General features: G+C 37.6%; 1 protein-coding gene across 3 annotated transcripts; it reads right to left on the bottom strand.

The window, feature by feature from the left end:
* Positions 1 to 767: 767 nt before the first annotated feature.
* Positions 768 to 16497, bottom strand: fxr1 (FMR1 autosomal homolog 1). Of its 3 annotated transcripts, none has more exons than XM_047158335.2 (17): positions 16393 to 16497; positions 11562 to 11614; positions 11378 to 11471; positions 11222 to 11293; positions 10972 to 11120; positions 8955 to 9048; positions 7993 to 8109; positions 7547 to 7735; positions 7383 to 7461; positions 7162 to 7271; positions 6940 to 7026; positions 5802 to 6018; positions 5406 to 5612; positions 4211 to 4378; positions 3848 to 3925; positions 2973 to 3058; positions 768 to 2044 (listed from the first exon to the last, which is right to left on the bottom strand). In XM_047158335.2, the coding sequence occupies exons 1-17, from the start codon at positions 16441 to 16443 to the stop codon at positions 1880 to 1882; spliced, it is 2016 nt and encodes a 671-aa protein (XP_047014291.1). In that variant the 5' UTR covers positions 16444 to 16497; the 3' UTR covers positions 768 to 1879. The 3 variants fall into 3 exon arrangements, with proteins under 3 accessions (XP_047014291.1, XP_017333931.1, XP_017333932.1); XM_017478442.3 differs by having other exon boundaries at positions 7547 to 7717; XM_017478443.3 differs by lacking the exon at positions 3848 to 3925 and having other exon boundaries at positions 7547 to 7717.
* Positions 16498 to 17531: the final 1034 nt, after the last annotated feature.

Raw genomic sequence — 17531 nt, 5'->3', positions numbered from 1 at the left:
TAATTTTTATTTCTGTTCACATTACTGAAACATTAGGATCAGTTCTGTCCCATGTATCGAACAAAATTGAGACTTTCCCTTGGATTAGTACAAAATGACAGGATCTTAGATGAGATCTGTGCTTGTGTTCTAAATTACACAGTCCACTCTATGTAGGCAGCCTATTTCTAAATTCATAATCTCAATACTGGATGTATTTGTAAGTCGCTTTGGATAAAAGCGTCTGCTAAATGAATAAATGTAATGTAAATGCATGTTATATCATGATATATCGTCCAACCGATTATCGGCACATGCCTAACATGAAGTGGTTGCATATTAAAAATAAAAAGCAGCTAATTCTCCTCTCAGGGTTTTTTTGGCCTACAGCCAGCCTGTGACACTACTCTCTGAAGGCACAATCTGATCATGTACTTAAAACTTTACAGACGCTTTTATTTTATTTCATTTCGTCTGTAACGAAGCCCAGAAAGGTCGTGCATTATACTTTCTTCTGTCCCATTATCGTCGTATTAAAATAACAGCAACACTTCTGAGGTTTGTTGGTCTAAAAAAGGTTGTAAAAAGACGTGAATAGGTTTGAAATACCTGCTCGATAATCACAAACACTGAGAGTACTGAGAACTAGCCAGAAATCGAGTACCTACCTGCCCTGAAGAGGAATAATGCAATAAAAGCACAGTGCATTATCTAGATCACCCTTTCACATACCATTTGGTTAAACTGGAGTGTGTGTATATACAGGTTTTATGGTAGCCACCAGCATCTTGGGGGAAAAAGGAGAGGTTATGCTCTGCTGTTTTATTTAAGATTTAAACAGTACAAAACTTTACATGAACAATTTCTTTCTTCATATTCTAGGAAAAAAGATGTTATGTACAGCAATTAATAAAAAAAAAAAAAAAGTGTGCATGTAAACTTTTCTAGTGTCTACATCAAAACTAAAACAGACAAGTGGCGCCCCCCCCAGCACCTGGTGATAACCGTAAAACCCAGGACACGCTCCAGTTTCTATGGCGATGGGCTTGATTGCGCTATTTGAACACATTAATGCTGACTGTACAGGAGAATAAAAAACTTTTGTTTTTTTAAGTTTTAACATTTTTTTTTTTTTTGTAAAGTGTTTATTATTTTTAAACAGTCATTGTAAGACTGTTTAATCTTTTTTTTTTTTCCTCTTTCGGCGAAAAAGTGCTGTTTTTGAATATCGGCAGGAAATGCTCTGTGGTATGCTAATAAATCTATCTAACGTTAGCTAAGTGGAACACACATTTTAATTCACATTAAGGAACTCAAAATATTTTCCACTTCCCATGACGACGCATTAGCGGGAAAATCGAGTCGAGACGAGAGATTACTAATTTTTAGATGGCAGTAAGGGGTTTCCAGAGGTTTAGTTAATATAAAAGAGATCAAAGCACCTACGCAACTGTCAATCATTGCAGATTAATATACCGATTGGCTCATCTGCCATTTTTATGGAGGGGAAAAAAAGACGACTGGCTTGAAGCAGCGGATTCTGATGTTAACATTTTGCTTAAAGCTCTTATGCAACATACGTAAAGATTGGCAGGTCTGGAGTGATAATATTTATAGAGAACATTACAGAGATATGCGTTTAGCCTTCATGGTAAAGATAACTGGACAGAAAAAAAACTGCTAATAATGCATTGCACTTCAGGGCTCCTTTTGTTTATTTCATGTTCTCCCTTCATACCTGATCCACGGTGAAGGAACAGAAAAGTGCAGCAGAGAGAAGAATCTGGAAGTCCGTGTGTGTGTGTGTGTGTCTATCTTTGGCGAGCTCGTACAAGCACTATTGTAAAAATGTAAAGGTTACGACTGTTTGGAGAAAGAATACAGGAACAGATCAGGGTGTTTAGGAGAGTCCGTTAACGACGGTTGGGTTGACCACATCGCTTTCCCCGTTGGGGGTTGTTTCTGTGGAAGCGCATGGTGCCTTTTTCTGCTCGTCAGTGTTAGCATCGGGGCCGTTGGTGAGCTGTTTGGAGACGGCGTGCTCAGATATGACGTCCACCTGACCCTGAGAGTGAAGAGAAATTATTTGAATTAAATAAAAATGTTTGTACGCAAACATGTAGCAAATCATTTCTGAAAAAAGTTTCATTTTTTCAGAATATAACAGTTATCTTTAAAGTATATGCACCTTAAATGATGTTCCTTCAGAGTTATATAAGAAATAAGCCACTGTGTGTCATGCCTTTATAGTAAAATAATCAGTGATATGATGTGGTGTGTTGAAGCAGAATTACCGTTACTACCCTGAAGGTGATGCGTCCCCATGTTTTTTATTCCTCTTATACCATAGAAATTTTTAAAACATTAGACAGACAATTTTTTATTTATTTATTAAATGACATGTCATACTTTTTTTCCATTTAGAGTTAGATTTAAATGTTCTGGAACATCCATGAAACACGCTAGTTCCTGTTCTGACTCATATTATAGCAGTTATAAGTCGTTCCCTCTCTCTCTTGAAGTTAATAAGATAACAACAACAAAAACAGCCTGTCATGTTACCATGAAAAAGCAATGTGTAAACTCCTCCGTATACTGAAGGTGTCATAAATCTGCAAGTTAGAGCTTCAGACTCCTTCCATAAATGAAAAACATCCCCTGACTGAAAACTCAACCAACAATTACAAGTTTTCCATTTACCAAACAAGTCTCTGTGAATAAGCTGTCACTATAGAAAATATTACATATTAGAACGAGTGCAGGCCTGCGATTTGCAGCTGCACTACTGCGAGAGCTGCTGTTATAGAAAATCAATCAACACCTTCTGACCAATCAGAATCCAGAAATTAACAGCACTGTGGTATAAACTGTTTCATTTCAAAACTCCAGTTTAGGTCTTTCTTGTTTCCTGACAGTACAGAAATTTATGTCTGATGGTAAAATGTTTAAAGATATTTATTTCTATATTATAAACAGGTGGAATTATGACCTACCAAGTCTTTTTTATTCTTCTTCAGATCTCGTGGCATTCTCTGCCTGCTGTGTGATTCAGCACGTGATATGTAATCGGCCACGGTGACTGCAAAGGAAAAACATCTCGTCAAAACTTTAGTTTTATTATTGCCATTTTATGTAACCGTTTCTGACACGTTTCATGCTGTAAAATACAGAGAAGAGAAAGTTTAGTAGTTAATATGACCTTGCAAGGTGCCAAAAATGTATTATACATACTGGATAAGTAATTAGCACACGCCTAAATAAGTTAGCAATAAGAAATACAGAAACATCACAACGCTGTTGAATTCTGGATTGTGATTCATTCATTTTCTACAACATATACAATAAAATAATCGCTGTAAAAGTTTTCTGTAAGGAGACGTTTATGGAAGGAGTCACCAGTGTCAGTGCCTTGTAACAGTAAGAGCTAAAGCTGTAACAGTTTTCTGACATCTTCAGGACAGAGGAGTTTACTATTTTTTTGTGGTTTGTGTGTAATGTGACAAGCTGCATTTTATATTTTTGTCCTAGTAATTTCAACAGACAAGAAAAAAACAGAGGTTGGTGAGGGAACAACATTAACTAACTTGTTGCCATTGATGATCCACAACATTAAATAAATAAACATGACGTTCTTTAATAAATAAAAAATTGCAATTGTTGGTAAATTGCTGTTGTATAAGAGGAACAAAAGACGCTTATCATTACTTATTAGTAGATTCAACATCCACAGTTTAAAAACACTAAAGCTATCCAATGAAGCCCTCAATGACTAAAAACCTTTGATGAGTGAGTTACACTCACTGCACACTGGTTAGGGCTCACTCCAAGCACACTTGGTTAGGGCTCACTTCATGCTGTACTGCACTACCTGGCTGTCTCTCCTCTGGAGGACGAATGCGACGGCGGCGGCTGCGGATTTGCCGCGGAGGTTTAAATTCAGGCTCATCTACAGCAGAGTGAGATCTCAGTGTTACACAACCCCAGGACTGCTTCTGTATATACTTCAGTGCGTTTGGCATTGAGCCGAAGGCTACTGCAGTTTATACAACCTTCAGATGCCAAGTATGTAAAAAATAAACTTTTCTCACTCATGGATGCCCTGGCCCATGGAAAGGTTAAAGCTCTTGCTTTTCGACACACTTCCTGAATTAATTTGCAGTGGTGTTAAAGAAAACTATAAGCAGCAAGTTGTGTGTGAAGCTGAGAAGCCGTGTGCTTCTTGTGTACTTGCCGAGGCCATTCTCACTGAGTGATGTGTTGTCGTCGGATTCAGGGCGTCGGCGGCGCGAGCGTCGGCTCCGAGAACTCGGTTCACACTCACTCCCTTCTGCATCGGCAATCTGATCCGACTCGGATGTATCCAAAATGCTGTACGGGTTCCGGTCTGGATCCTTCAGAACTGCCGGGAAAACAAAAAATACATTTATTCTATAAATATATTCTGAAGCAGAGGATACATGCATACTTCTCTGTCCACTCCTCTTTAAACATAGTTTTCATTGTCAACTTTTTTTTTTTTTTAATGGAATAAGCCATAAAAAATTTATAGAATAAGCCATATCGTTTGTTTACTTAATCACACCACAGAAAGGATAACAAATAAAAACAATCTATGAAAGTCTGTGTAAATTCTTCCCTTTATGAGCTGTTTTATCATTTACACAAATGCATGTGACTGGGTGTAACAGGATCAGCTACAGAAGAAGAGCTAGTCGTTGAGTTATAGAGAGTTTTTATATACACTGATACGGCTCTGCTACGTTATTTTGAGTGCTCGTCTCAAGCTACTAAAATAATCTGCTGGGTCCAACAGTTAATAATAAACAATAAAGAGTTCCATTAATATAGTGTCTTCCTAACTCATGGTTGCTGTACACATACATACTCAAAAAGAGGAGGAAATAGACGAATAGTAAACAGAAAGGGAAAGGTGTTTGGAGAAAAGTTTTAGTTATTGGATCACACAAGTTTTCTGGTGTTTAGAGAAGTGCACATGGGAATCATAAATACAGGACCCCTGACTCCTTATACAATATACTGTGGACCACTGGATCTTACAGGATATGCTTGGATCTAATATATGGATGTTGATAGGGCAGTAATATCTTACATCATACACAAGCATTTCAAATGAAACAGAAACGTTCTCCTGTACCTCGTTACCAAGTGGTTAGAACAGCTTACACATCTTACATCCCAAAATGGCCATCCTGAACTGTTCGCTTTTAATTTACACCTGTAATGAAACGCCATTCACTTCACATTCCATTCAAATCCCAAAATCATCTGAAATCTCCTCTCCAACAACTAGCTCTATAACGGTGTGATGCTGTTTTGTAGCAATGTCTAATATTAAACACGGGATAGTAAAGAGTGAAAGAAATTTCATCCGAAAGTATTAGTGTATTTTTTTTCTCTAAATGTACCTGAGCTCATGGTGCTCCCTGACCCTCTTCCAGAGCCGTGACCTCTGACTCCCGACCCACCGCGACCTCGGACTCCTGCCGCTCTCCTCCTGCTGTCCCTGGGCTGGACACCACGCTCATCCTCATCTTCTCTTAGAGAGAAATCACTCAGTTCATCTCTCCGCTCAGAATCTGTCTCTGAGGTGTACGGGTGCTCCAAGTTCATTCCTATAGACAGGAAATGAGGTGGGGTTAATTTTTTCCTCTCACTCTTTGTTTTTGCACTTGTATTTATATATATTTTGCAATCCATTTATAAAACTTGAATCTTTTTGAATTTTTACTCAAAAAGTGCATTCAGGAAGAGGTCAGCCAATCAGATCACAGGTAAGATTCTGATTGTGTAAAGTGCGTTACCATAGGCTGAGTTGTGGTTGGCGGTCCTGCGTGCACGTCCCCGGCCCGTGTAGGAGCGCCCGGAGTGGAGCGAGACAGCGGATACACTTTCGTCCACCCCATAGCTCCTCTCTTTGTCTTTTTCCGTGGAACGTGCCGGAACAGGCCGATAACCCAAACCGATCTGACGCAGCTGCTCGTCGATCTGCAGCCGCTCCAACCTCAACTGCTCCACCTCCTACACAAGAATCACACAATCTTTAACTACAATCATTATACAACACGGAATTACACAATTATCCACCACCTGTGCAAAATAGTGTTCGCTTGTTATTTAGTACTATGAAAATTCATAGATTGAATAGAAGGGCTGTATTACATTTATTTCATAAAGTAATTAAATGATTAATTTTCCTATAACAGCAGCTCCGACAGAAGTGCAGCTGCAAATCACAGGTTTATATTAATGCGATTGTTCTAGTCCCTTATCGTTTCTATAATAACAGCTCAATTACAGTGACTGGTATGGCAGATGCTCCACATCACCAGATTAAAAAATGTGTAATTTATCTGTAAGCAGAAATGTATTTGGCATTTATGGAAGGAGTCTCCAGAGTCAGCAGTTTGTAACAGTCAGCGTTAAAGCTGTAACTAAGTTTTCTGACATCTTCAGGACAGGAGTTCATACTTTCAGTACCATGACTAATAAGCTTATTAACGTCAACAGAGAGAGAGAAAAAAAGACGCTGGTGAAGGAACGACTGTTTATAGCTTCTATAACTTAAGTGAGAAGTGGAACTTGTTTTGCGAATGTTTCACAACAATAAATATAACTATAAACAAAAAGTATGGACTGATGTTCTTTAATACGTTTTTTTTTTTTTTTTTAACTGCCATAGTTTATATTTAAAATGTGGTATAAGAGGAGTAAAGCCCTTGGGGACATGCTCTTATTGGAAAATAATCAACTTTGATGTGGTAACAGTAACTCTGCTTCATCACACCACCCTGTCATTGATTTTATTCCTTATTTAATTGCTTAACATGAACCATTGATTTCTGATTTCTGAAATAAAATAAGGAATCAATTAATTTTTCAGTAATAAAAACAATAAAGTACCCATTATCTCCATTCTGTCAGTGCATGAGCAGTACTCACATTCAGATAAGCAATGTGGTACTCCAGAAGGACTTGAACGTTTCCGATGCTCTCCTTTGTGCCAACAAATGTGAAGGGCACCATTCCCTGCAATTAAATGTTGGGGTTTTTTTTAAATAATAATAATAATAATAATTTTAAAAATACCATAGCATGGCAATAAATACCACTCACCATAGTAACGGGATCAGAAAGGAAATGGTATTGAGAATGAGATCTCACCTCTTGTCTGGGAAGATTGTTGTCATTGTCTCCTTCGATCCGTACTCGCACCACCCCGGATTTATCCACGATCTCCTGAATGACCTTGCCGTTTTTACCAATCACCTTGCCTGTGACGGAACAAACATAGTAAGGGGAAAAAGGCAAAGAAAAAAAAAAAAAAACACAAAGAAAGTTCAAGATTATTGTAGAAAAAAATAAAATAAAAACGTCAGACATACCGACTAGATTTCTGGGAATTTGAACTGACTCTTCCAGGAACTCCAGGTAGCTCCTTGCTTTCTGGACAGCCTCTGCAGTCTGGAGTGAATTTATTAACAATAAATGAATAAATAAATCACACTGCAGATGACTGATGATCCATGCTAACATGATGGATTAGTACCTCTCCATAAACCCTGAATGTGCCACTCTCTTCGTCCAGCTCGATGGCAGTCACGCCCGGAATTTTCCTGGCCTGTTGGATGTTTGTGCCATGGCTACCGATGGCAAGACCCATCAGATCCTCTCGCACGATGAACTCCTCCTGGAACGCTGATGCTAGCTGCTTCGAGCTCTGAGAAATACCATGACTCTTAACATAAACCAGTGCAAACAGTCAAGCAGATCATGATTAGCCATCATGTGTTTCCACAGAAACCTTCTGCGTCATCATATTTCATAAATTTTTTTTGTAAGAAAAATAGGCTTTTTAATGATAATCATCAGATTGTGTGGTATTCTGTAGTGCCATGTTGCACGTCTTTGACATTTTCTTGCCCTCTCCATCTCTTGAGGAAAAGAAGAACTGTTGATAGGAGTCACATTAAGTTCTGGTACACGTGTTGTTACCTCTAAGTGTTTTGTGGCCTCCTCGTTCCTGTACATGAGCATGAGTTTAGTGCGAATGCTCCTCAAGTGCATGTCACTCAGGAGAGACACTCTCTTCACCGTCACCTCGTTTACAGACTGCAAAAAACCAGAAACACACACGTCAAATCAATAAGCATTTGCACATTTAATCTAATATTAAGCATACGGATGCTGTGTCAAAGAGTTAACATGTCTTTTCTGTTTTCAGTTTTTGGAGATTTTTTTTGGAGAATTGAGATTTATGGCAAGTAAATAAGATAAAATATGGTTTTGGAAGGTAAAGGAGATTTTGGAGAGCTAAACATGGGTGAAGAGGGTGAGTTTGGAAGGAAAAGTGTGGTTTTGGAGAGTAAAGGAGGATTACTAGGACATAAAGGCTGATAAAGAAAATTGCATGAGGAAAAGGGAATTAAAAATTTTGTTTTTGCAAGAGGAAAAAGTGCAAATTAGTGCAAAATGTTGTCTGATTTCAGAGAAGAAATGTTGCCTAAAAAGGCTCAAAACTGTCATATATAATGCGTAATATTTTACAAGAAGCTTTTTTTAATACAAGGATTAAAATTATCATAATAAAAATTGCTAAATATCTTTACAGCATATATCTAACACATACCAGTGCTGTTATCACCTTACTGATATTTTTTATCACTTTTATATATTTTAAATGAAAACATTTTAAATTTTAAAAAAAGAAACAGACTATGAAAGAGACTAGGTGTACAATGTTACATACATGGTTTATTTGATATCCCTCCATTTGAAAAGTTTATCTAATAGATATTTATATATTTCAGACTGAATTTATATTAATATTTATAATTTAACTCAACCTACAGGTTCTTAATTCGACAATTATCCTTCATATTAAAATGATGTAAATCATATGCAGTGTGTTTTGTCCTAGACGTGTAAATGCACGTGTGAACATCTTCAGCACTCACAAGGACAAGCAGCTCACAGGTTTCAGGGTTGTAGAAGATCCTGCTCGCTCCTACAGCCTTCTTAAAGTCCTTATGAGCAAGCTCGTTCTCACAGCTAGGAGAAAAACAATGAAAGAAAATGAGATCATGTAGGAGTTATGGGACAGAGGAATTTTGTGAGAAAAAGAGAGATAAAAGACAAAAATTTAATTTTGGAGACAGAATGAATGAAGACTTTCTATTGAAGGTTTTGGGGAAGTAAATAAAGCTAAAGTTTTTTAGGGGCTAAAATGAGAGTTTAGACAGCTAAATATAGAATAGAATGGAAGGAAATAGAGATTTAGGGACCTAAATGAGCTAAGAGGTGTGCTTTTGGAGGGGAAACAGAATTTGGGGAAGTGAATGAGATACAAAAGTGCATATAAAGAGGATATAATGAGGTTTTAGGGAAGTAAATTGAGATTTTGTGAACTGAATACGTTAAAAAAGATTTCAAGAGGTCAAGGGGAATAAAATTAAGGTTTTATGAGAGTAAAAGTGAGTCTGTAAGGCATCATTTGCTTTTGGGGGAGTAAAGGAGTTCAAAAGTGTTAAAAGTAAAGGAGGGTAAAGGAGATTTTGGAGAGCTAAAAGGGGATGAAAATGTGAGAAGAAAAGGGGGGTTCAGGAAAGTAAAGGATGATATTGAGCCATAAATGGCGATAAAAAGGAACATTTCATGAGGTAAAGGGAGGAAAAAAATAGGATTTTGAGAAAAGGTGCAAATTTGGAACTAGAGAAAGAGAGAGATTATCCAAGTAAACAGGTAAAATGTGTGAATTTGGGAGTACACCGAGATCATGGGGGAGTAAATGTGTTAAATGTGATTTTGGGAGTAAAAAGGGATTTTAGGGAATTAAAGGAGTCAAAAAGTTTTTGGAAGCTAAAGGGAGATTGTGAGAGAGTAAAGAGTAAAAGAAGATTTTTGGATGTAAATGAGTTATGATTTTGAGGGTAAAGAGGGATTTTGAGAGAGTAACAGTCAGAAGCACGGATTTGGAGGGTATAAGGGGACCTTGGGACAAAAATATTTGAAAAGAAAAATTAGCTAATTTGAGGGGTAAATGGGTTAAAAGAGAAAGGACACTTTTAGGAACCAAAGGGGGAGGGACTTTTTAACAGAAATGTGATTTATTTTTATTTTTCTTTAAAGATTTTGGAAAGGGAAGTTGCAGATTTATCACTGAGATGTAATGTATTTCCCAGATCACTCACTATAACATCATTAAGAAGCAGAGTTGGGCGTAACCTGGCCAGGGAAGATTTTGTCTTTAGCCCCGAATAATTCTCCACTTAGAGCGGTACTAACTAAACGTCAGTAAAAGAAAACGGTGGTGTTGTAATTTTATATCTCGGTTCTTCAGCAAACGAAGGTGAGACCAATCAGACAGGGTTTACAGGAAAACACGTGGAAACACTCGTGTCTTATTGGCTGACAGCTCTCACTTCTGCCAAACGCTTGCTCATACACTCAGTGTGAGGAAAAATGGACATGCGCCGATTTATTTATTTATTTATTTTTTAAATGAGTAAAGGGATTGAAACTGAAACACTAACATCCTCTGATGCTGAGCAGGAAAACAAGGTGTGTAAATGTCTATGAGTTCCAGTTTACATGAACATGATATCAGCAGAGCATAAGGAAAGATAATGCACTTTGCATGGCACTGTAGCAGCTAAACCCTTAGCTTAGTTGTGCCTCCCCTTAGCTAGCAACACCAAAAAATAGCCTAGTTAGAAGAGTTTGATATTTTAGCAGTGACAACACTGGAGGCAAGTTTTATGTTAAATCCAACTTTTTGTAGGTTTTGAATGTAACTTGAAAATAAAGTAATTATTAATCTGATTACTTTTTACATGCAGTAATCAATCATGTAATGAAATTACAATTTTAAAGTAGTAATTAGTCATGGATTACTTCTTTTTGAGTAACTTACCCAACACTGTTAAGAAGTGAAGAAATCAGAAAAAAAGAAGCAGAAACAGCAAATCCACTCACGCAGCCTTCAGATCATCAGGAACAGGAACAGTGCACTTGTAAAAGGTGTTTCTTGTCACAGCTTTGTTGAGGTTCACAGGCCGCAGGCGCTCAAATGTGACGATCTCATTGTATGTGGCGTCACAAGCTGCGTACTCAATCACATAGAACTGAGAGGAGAACAGAAAGGGGAAGTTAAAGCGATGCTGCAGAAGACTTTGGAGAAACAGAAAGTGAAAAGACGTGCACAGGATAGCCGCTGTATACTCACGTCTCCCTTCATCATGCGCACTTTCGCGAGCCACCAGCCACACGGTTCCTGCTCGTTCGCCCTCGAGTAGATCTGAGACACAATCAGGAGTTGCCATGTTACATCCTGTAATAAAGTTCAGTGTTTCTATAAATGTGTAGTCTCACGGGCGCTCACCTCCACTTCGTCTCCCTCGCCGATCTCCTTCTTCACGTCAGCAGGAGGAGGCAAGCGCACGTCACAGAACGGGACCTGTCTCTCCGGCTGCCAACTAATGGGGGGAAAAGAAGAAGAAGATGAATTATATTTTTTTTTTAAACGGTACTGAACTAAAATTAGTCAGAATCAGAAAACCACTTACTTGTTTTCGAACGAAATAGAGAGCGAGTCCTCATGAACGTCTTTGACGAAGCCCTGAAACATGACATTGTGTTTCAAATTTAACTTCTTTATTTTTCACGTTCAGGGAGTTATACAGTGTATAGCTCTTACAGTGAGATTACAGCTTCCCGAACCATGCAAACATTATATTACAAAGAGCAAAGACACATAGGGCACTTAACTAGGGTTGCCAAGTAATGAGACATTCACGGTACGATAATTGTCTTCGAAAATATCACAGTTTCACGGTATTACGCAATTATGTTGTTAATAATAATAATAATAATATCAGTTACTATGACCCTTAAAGAAATGAAAACAGAAGGGTTTTTTTATTTTGATTTTTTGAACAAACACTATTATAATTGAAACTTGAGTATACGTAAAAAGTCTCCCATTTGAAAATAAATAAGAAATCTCCTGTTTGAACAATAGAAATTAGGAGGAAAAAAGAAGCAGGACTTGCGGTGGGTCTTTTTGGAACTATTTTCTTTGTTAAAACAGAACAAAAACAGACAATAAAGAGTCTAAAAAGTCACTTAATATTAACTTGGTGTACACATTAGCAAAGCATGTTAAATGAACTAATCAATTTAACATAAGATCAGCTGTCTTTTTAAAATAATCTCCCTAGGATTATTAACATAAACAGCAGGTGTGCAACAGCACAACCAGTCTGCTACACACACACACACACACACACACACACACACACACACACACACACACACACACACTTAGATCGGAGTCAGTGTGAATTTTGGCATATTGCATATAAAAGCTGGATAGAAACACCAGATGCAAATAAAATCTCCAAAATGTGCATAAAAAAAGCTTATGCGCGCATTTGAGGCAGATCATTTTTTCATTCGATAAGAAGACATGCGCGTAAAGTACGATGGAAACACATTTACCAAATAAACTCCTCAATGTGCATTAAAAAAAAAAAAGTCATGTGACTTTGCCTCAACAAATCACGTGATTGGAAAATTGGCTGATGTGATTAGATATTCAGCGCATTTGGCCAACTTATACAGCACAATGGGAATGCAGGGGGTTTTCTGTGGGAACTGCAGCGCGGTGAGTCGCATAACTGGACTAATCTCATGGTACAGCATGTCAAATGTTGTTTTTGTCATTCTGAAATGCCTGAGCCAAAGTCTGTCATCGAAATGATTTGGTACAATTACTTCCCAGATCTGTCTCACACGATTCCATCCCAAATATCAGGCTTCCACCTCCGATCGCAAGATAACGTGAGATTTGAGATAGCGTTTCGTCTGTGCGCTCTGAAGAGCAACTCATTTATTATTATTTATTATTATTGAAAAAAAAGAGCCACAGTGGCTTCCCCAGTTTCAACAACTTTCTGTGAAACCAGTATACCGCTGCAATCCTACACATTAACACACAAAGGTAGGCCTGTCGTGATAATTACATTATCGACTTATCGTACGATATATGGACATGACCTTGATCATTTTTGCTGATCTTGATATTGCCCATTGTGGTTACATGCGTGTTTGTTTACATAAGAAAGAACTTCACCAACATTTTAGCCAATTGCTCTGCTTTTGTCTTCTCTTTAAAGGATTCTGTATTTTCGGCAGAAGAAAAAAATATTTTTTGACATTTCAATTCCAATGTCTGAATATTCTTGAGAATTAAAAGTTCACTGCTCTTTGAAAGGGTCTACTTGCATTACTATGCTATTATATTAGCGTTATATCTGTGCATAAAATGGTGTTAAAATGACAATAATATCATTTATTGCAATTATTTCTGGGACAATACATTGTCCAACAAAAGTAGTTACCATGACAGACCTACGTAACGCACATAAGACACATAGGACAAAGTGCACAACAGCGCGGGGACAGTACAGCACAACGCAGAGACAATACAGTGCAGGACAGCGCAACGCAGGGACAGGACAGCACAACGCAGGGACACGACACTGCCAAATTGAATTCTTTTTTTAACATATAGACACAACACGACTGTTCTGCTGGATGTTTCGTAACAAACCTAAATATACATATCATGCATCATAGAAATGTCTTCAAGTATTGTGATGTGATATTTTTTTGTCATATCACCCACCCCTCTGATGAGTTAGTTAGCACCCTGTAGCTGATTGTTTCCCTATAACAGCACACCCCAAAGTGTTTTATACCAAAAAAAAAAAAAAAGAGCTCTAATATCAAGAGGAGCCAGTGTGATTTTATTATTAAGGAATAAACAGCATCCAAATCTCTACGAATCTCTGGGTTTTCACTTGTGTTCTCATCACAGCTAAGCGAGAGCGATCATCTCTCTAACAGAGAATTAAAAATAGACCTGGCCTATGAATTTATCTGCTCATATCTTCCGATGACAGCTCATCATCCAAAAACAAACAGCTGACACTCAGGCCAGAAAAGGCCTGCAGGTCATAAGTTCTCCATGAAACTCAGTGGACAGATTTTCTGACCAGGCATATCTCATCGGCACAAAATAAGCCGTGCTGTTAGAGATCCGGGGAGAAGAGTGAAAGAATAGTGTGCAGTTTACTAAAGGTCTATTGTGTCGATTTGAAATGTTCATGGTAAGATAACCTACTCTAAAAATACCAGAGTATTAACTGACCATTTTTAAAACACACAAGTGGCACAAGCGGTGCTACAGAAAAAGTGTTCTCCCATCATTCCAGAGGTGGGGAGGTCGAATCCTGAAATACCACAGTTATCCATGGGCAAGAGTGAAGACAGTGTAATTCCCTGTGCTCTCTGAGTGGGAGGAGTATACGCTCTCTACCCTGTCAATCATAGTGACACTAGCCAATTGCAGGCTTCTTTGAGCTCATGAATGAAGAAGAGGGTAGATAGCGCTTTCTTCAAAGTGTTAATGATGGGAAGTTCGGATCATTTTACTGACTCAGATCTTTGAATCTCGTTCAGCAAAATGAAAGAATCTTTTTCCGAGTCATTTCGTTCATTTCAGCAGAATATAATTAAAATGTTACATGATAAATTCCGCAACACATCTATTATTTACGCAAACGTTGATCACATTTGGAATAAAAAATGAACTATAGGTTAATGCAACCAAGGCCAAATTATGAGAAACAGAAATGATTCATTAATAGCTTAGCATTAGATCTTCAGGCAATGCAGTCTATTAGTTCACCTCACCTCCTGATCCGAGTCATACTTTCTTTTGTCACGTCATGTTTAACACGTCTGTTCCCCGGGAACAGAAATGATTAGTTCACGTCTCGAGTCTTTGGGTTCGAGTCATTTGTTCATCCTGTAACCGCCTCACAGGCTGAATGCAGTGGAGCTGTGACGTGATAAACGAACGACTCAAACCCGAAGACTCGAGACGTGGACTAATCATTTCTGTTTCCTGTACAGAACCTATGGGGAAGTTGCAGCACATGCGCAACGGGAACAACAGTAACATGACTCGGGAACAACTCGCTGTTCCCGAGTCATATTACAGATACGTTCAAAATGTTCATGAACGACACATCACTAGTAAGTGTGATACGCAGCACGAGCAGCAGTGATAAAAGATGCGGTTGCCTGGTTTCATGGGTCTCATAGGAAGCATATGTTAGCCATACACCTCATCAGTTGGTAGCTGGTGTATAATAAGGAAGAGCTGGATAGTGGGTGAGGAGGGGAAAAAAAATCTGTCTAATTTTTTTTTTTTTTTTTTTTTTAAGAAGAACAATTAGGGGTCTGTCTGGTTTTAGTTAAACAATTCTGTCTGGTTTTAGTTAAATATACAAGATGTGCAAAAAGACATTTGTCTGTAATAATAAAAAAAAATCCTTTAACTTTTTTCATGGTCGGTTGATACCATGATATTTCTAGATATATTCTAGGTTATCCTACTGTAACACCCGGAGACATCAACAGCATTCTACCGTGCCTATAAATTACTGTGCATAATGCCCAACGCCACTGTATTATACCTTAGGTAGTGAGCACATATAGGGAATAAAACTTGAAATTGGCAGATTATGTGTCACAAGTAGTATAAGAAATGTAAAATCAAGATGTCGGAGTTGGTTGATGAGCAGGATGAACTGTGAATCAGTTGTGATTGCTTCATTCACAAAATAACTGTAGTTTGTTGTGTTTGTTCTCATGACGATTGCGGTTTACCTACGCAAAACTACTGCTAAGAGTTTCTTAAGTGCTTTGCAGCAAAAAAAAAAAAAAAAAAAAAAAGCTACACTAATACTAGGAAAGCGAAAGTTATTTACTGAGTGGAAAAAAAACGAAAGTGAAAATGTTGGTATTCCGGTAAAACTCCACTTAGCTAAAGACTTATTTAACTAGCGTGGTAGATAAAAATGAAATCGGATGTCCTTAATCAAATTAACTCCAAAAATATAACTGATTAATTAATTCAGTGCGTCGATCAGATGCAAAATTATAGTAACGTTGGATAGCTATCTCGGTTAGCGTACATTACTAGCGTCGAGAGAACCCGCCCGTAATCCGACAACTCCCAGTTTCTGCGTTAGGATTGGCTAGCAGTATTCTACTGCCTGTGCTGTGATTGGTTGACAGCGCCTGAAAATATCCTACTAGCCAATCCTATTGAAGTAGGCGGGATTTGTCGGAAAACGGGTTGGATAAAATAACGCAATCTGAACCGCAAAGCTATGCTAACTATAGTAATTATATAAACCGAACCCGGAATGTAACTGATTCTTAAAACGACTTGGCCTTAATTTGGAGCAAATTTGGCGTCTTATGTTTTAGAATATGACCCGTCTTCATGATTTGTAAAATGAAAAAAAAAACATATTTTACCTTATAATAAGCTCCATTGGAGCCACGAACCTCAACCGTCAGTTCGTCCATTTTTGAACACGCTAGGAATTGTGGGTAAAAGTTCTAGAACTATTCAGGCTGAGCAATTAAGCAATGCTATCGGGCTCAATCCCAAATCTCCGTTTACAAAACATTTAGTGCACTTTGTGGAGTGCTTAAATATTTATTTTTGATTTCTATGTGGTGTAATTATATATGAATTAAATAGGCTAAAGCCCAAATGGCATCTTACTATAAATGCATTTTATTGTACTATATATAAGCCATTGGTTTATGCCTTATTAGTGCACTTTTATAGCGAGTTAGAAAAGATTTGGGATTCAGCCATCCTTCTATGGGGCGAACTATAATCTTCCTAATCTAGATCTGGATTTTCAATTCACACTTCTTTGTGTTATATAGTATATAAATCCTTGAAATTCTCAAGATGTTTGTGAGGGGGGAAATGTTTTCTATTCTATTCTATTATAAAGAAGCATGGCTTTTGTCAAAAGTTTGAAAAACATTTTTATGTTATATTTGGGAATTTGGGACATACTTTCATACATTTAGGCTTAACGTTCATCCTCAATGACACGTTTAGGACATTGTTTATTTTCAGCATACTTATTAATTGTATCAATAAATCCAATTTCAATAACAGGAATTGAAAATAATCTTCTCCAAAACTTACCATTTACATTTTCAAATATTGTATGAACACAGACAACTGAGTAAAACTGAGTACATATGAAGCATGTCTTACAGATACAACAATAACAGGATTTAGAAAGTCAATATTTTCCAACTTCATAACAAATGTTTCATAAAAGTCAGGATGAACAGATTAAATTCAAATCAGAGTACGACAACATTTTATCATGTATTTCTCGCTGTAGCAGCATAACACAGGATTTTTAAAAAAAAACATCAATGTCCATCTCTAAAATGATATGAACACAGAACACTAAGTACAAATTACTGCATAAATTGCATTACTGGATCTCTCTCTCTCTCTCTCTCTCTCTCTCTCTCTCTCTCTCTCTCTCTCTCTCACTCTCTCTCACCATCACTCTCTTCCTGCCTCATTGCATCTCTGTCAGTCTCTACTTTGTAATATACGATTGAGTTTCACGAGC

Source organism: Ictalurus punctatus, chromosome 10, assembly GCF_001660625.3.
Source record: "Ictalurus punctatus breed USDA103 chromosome 10, Coco_2.0, whole genome shotgun sequence".
Taxonomy (NCBI): Eukaryota; Metazoa; Chordata; class Actinopteri; order Siluriformes; family Ictaluridae; genus Ictalurus; species Ictalurus punctatus.
The sequence above is the reverse complement of the archived record's forward strand: the minus strand, read 5'-3'. Positions and strand labels throughout refer to the sequence as shown.

Coding starts and splice junctions, on each gene's coding strand:
- fxr1 (XM_047158335.2), bottom strand. CDS start 16,443: ATGGACGAACTGACGGTTGAGGTTCGTGGCTCCAATGGAGCTTATTAT. Junction 8,110..8,954: donor CCTGTGAGCTGCTTGTCCTT/GTGAGTGCTGAA, acceptor GGTTTTTTGCAG/TCTGTAAACGAGGTGACGGT. Junction 7,027..7,161: donor ACAATCTTCCCAGACAAGAG/GTGAGATCTCAT, acceptor ATTTAATTGCAG/GGAATGGTGCCCTTCACATT.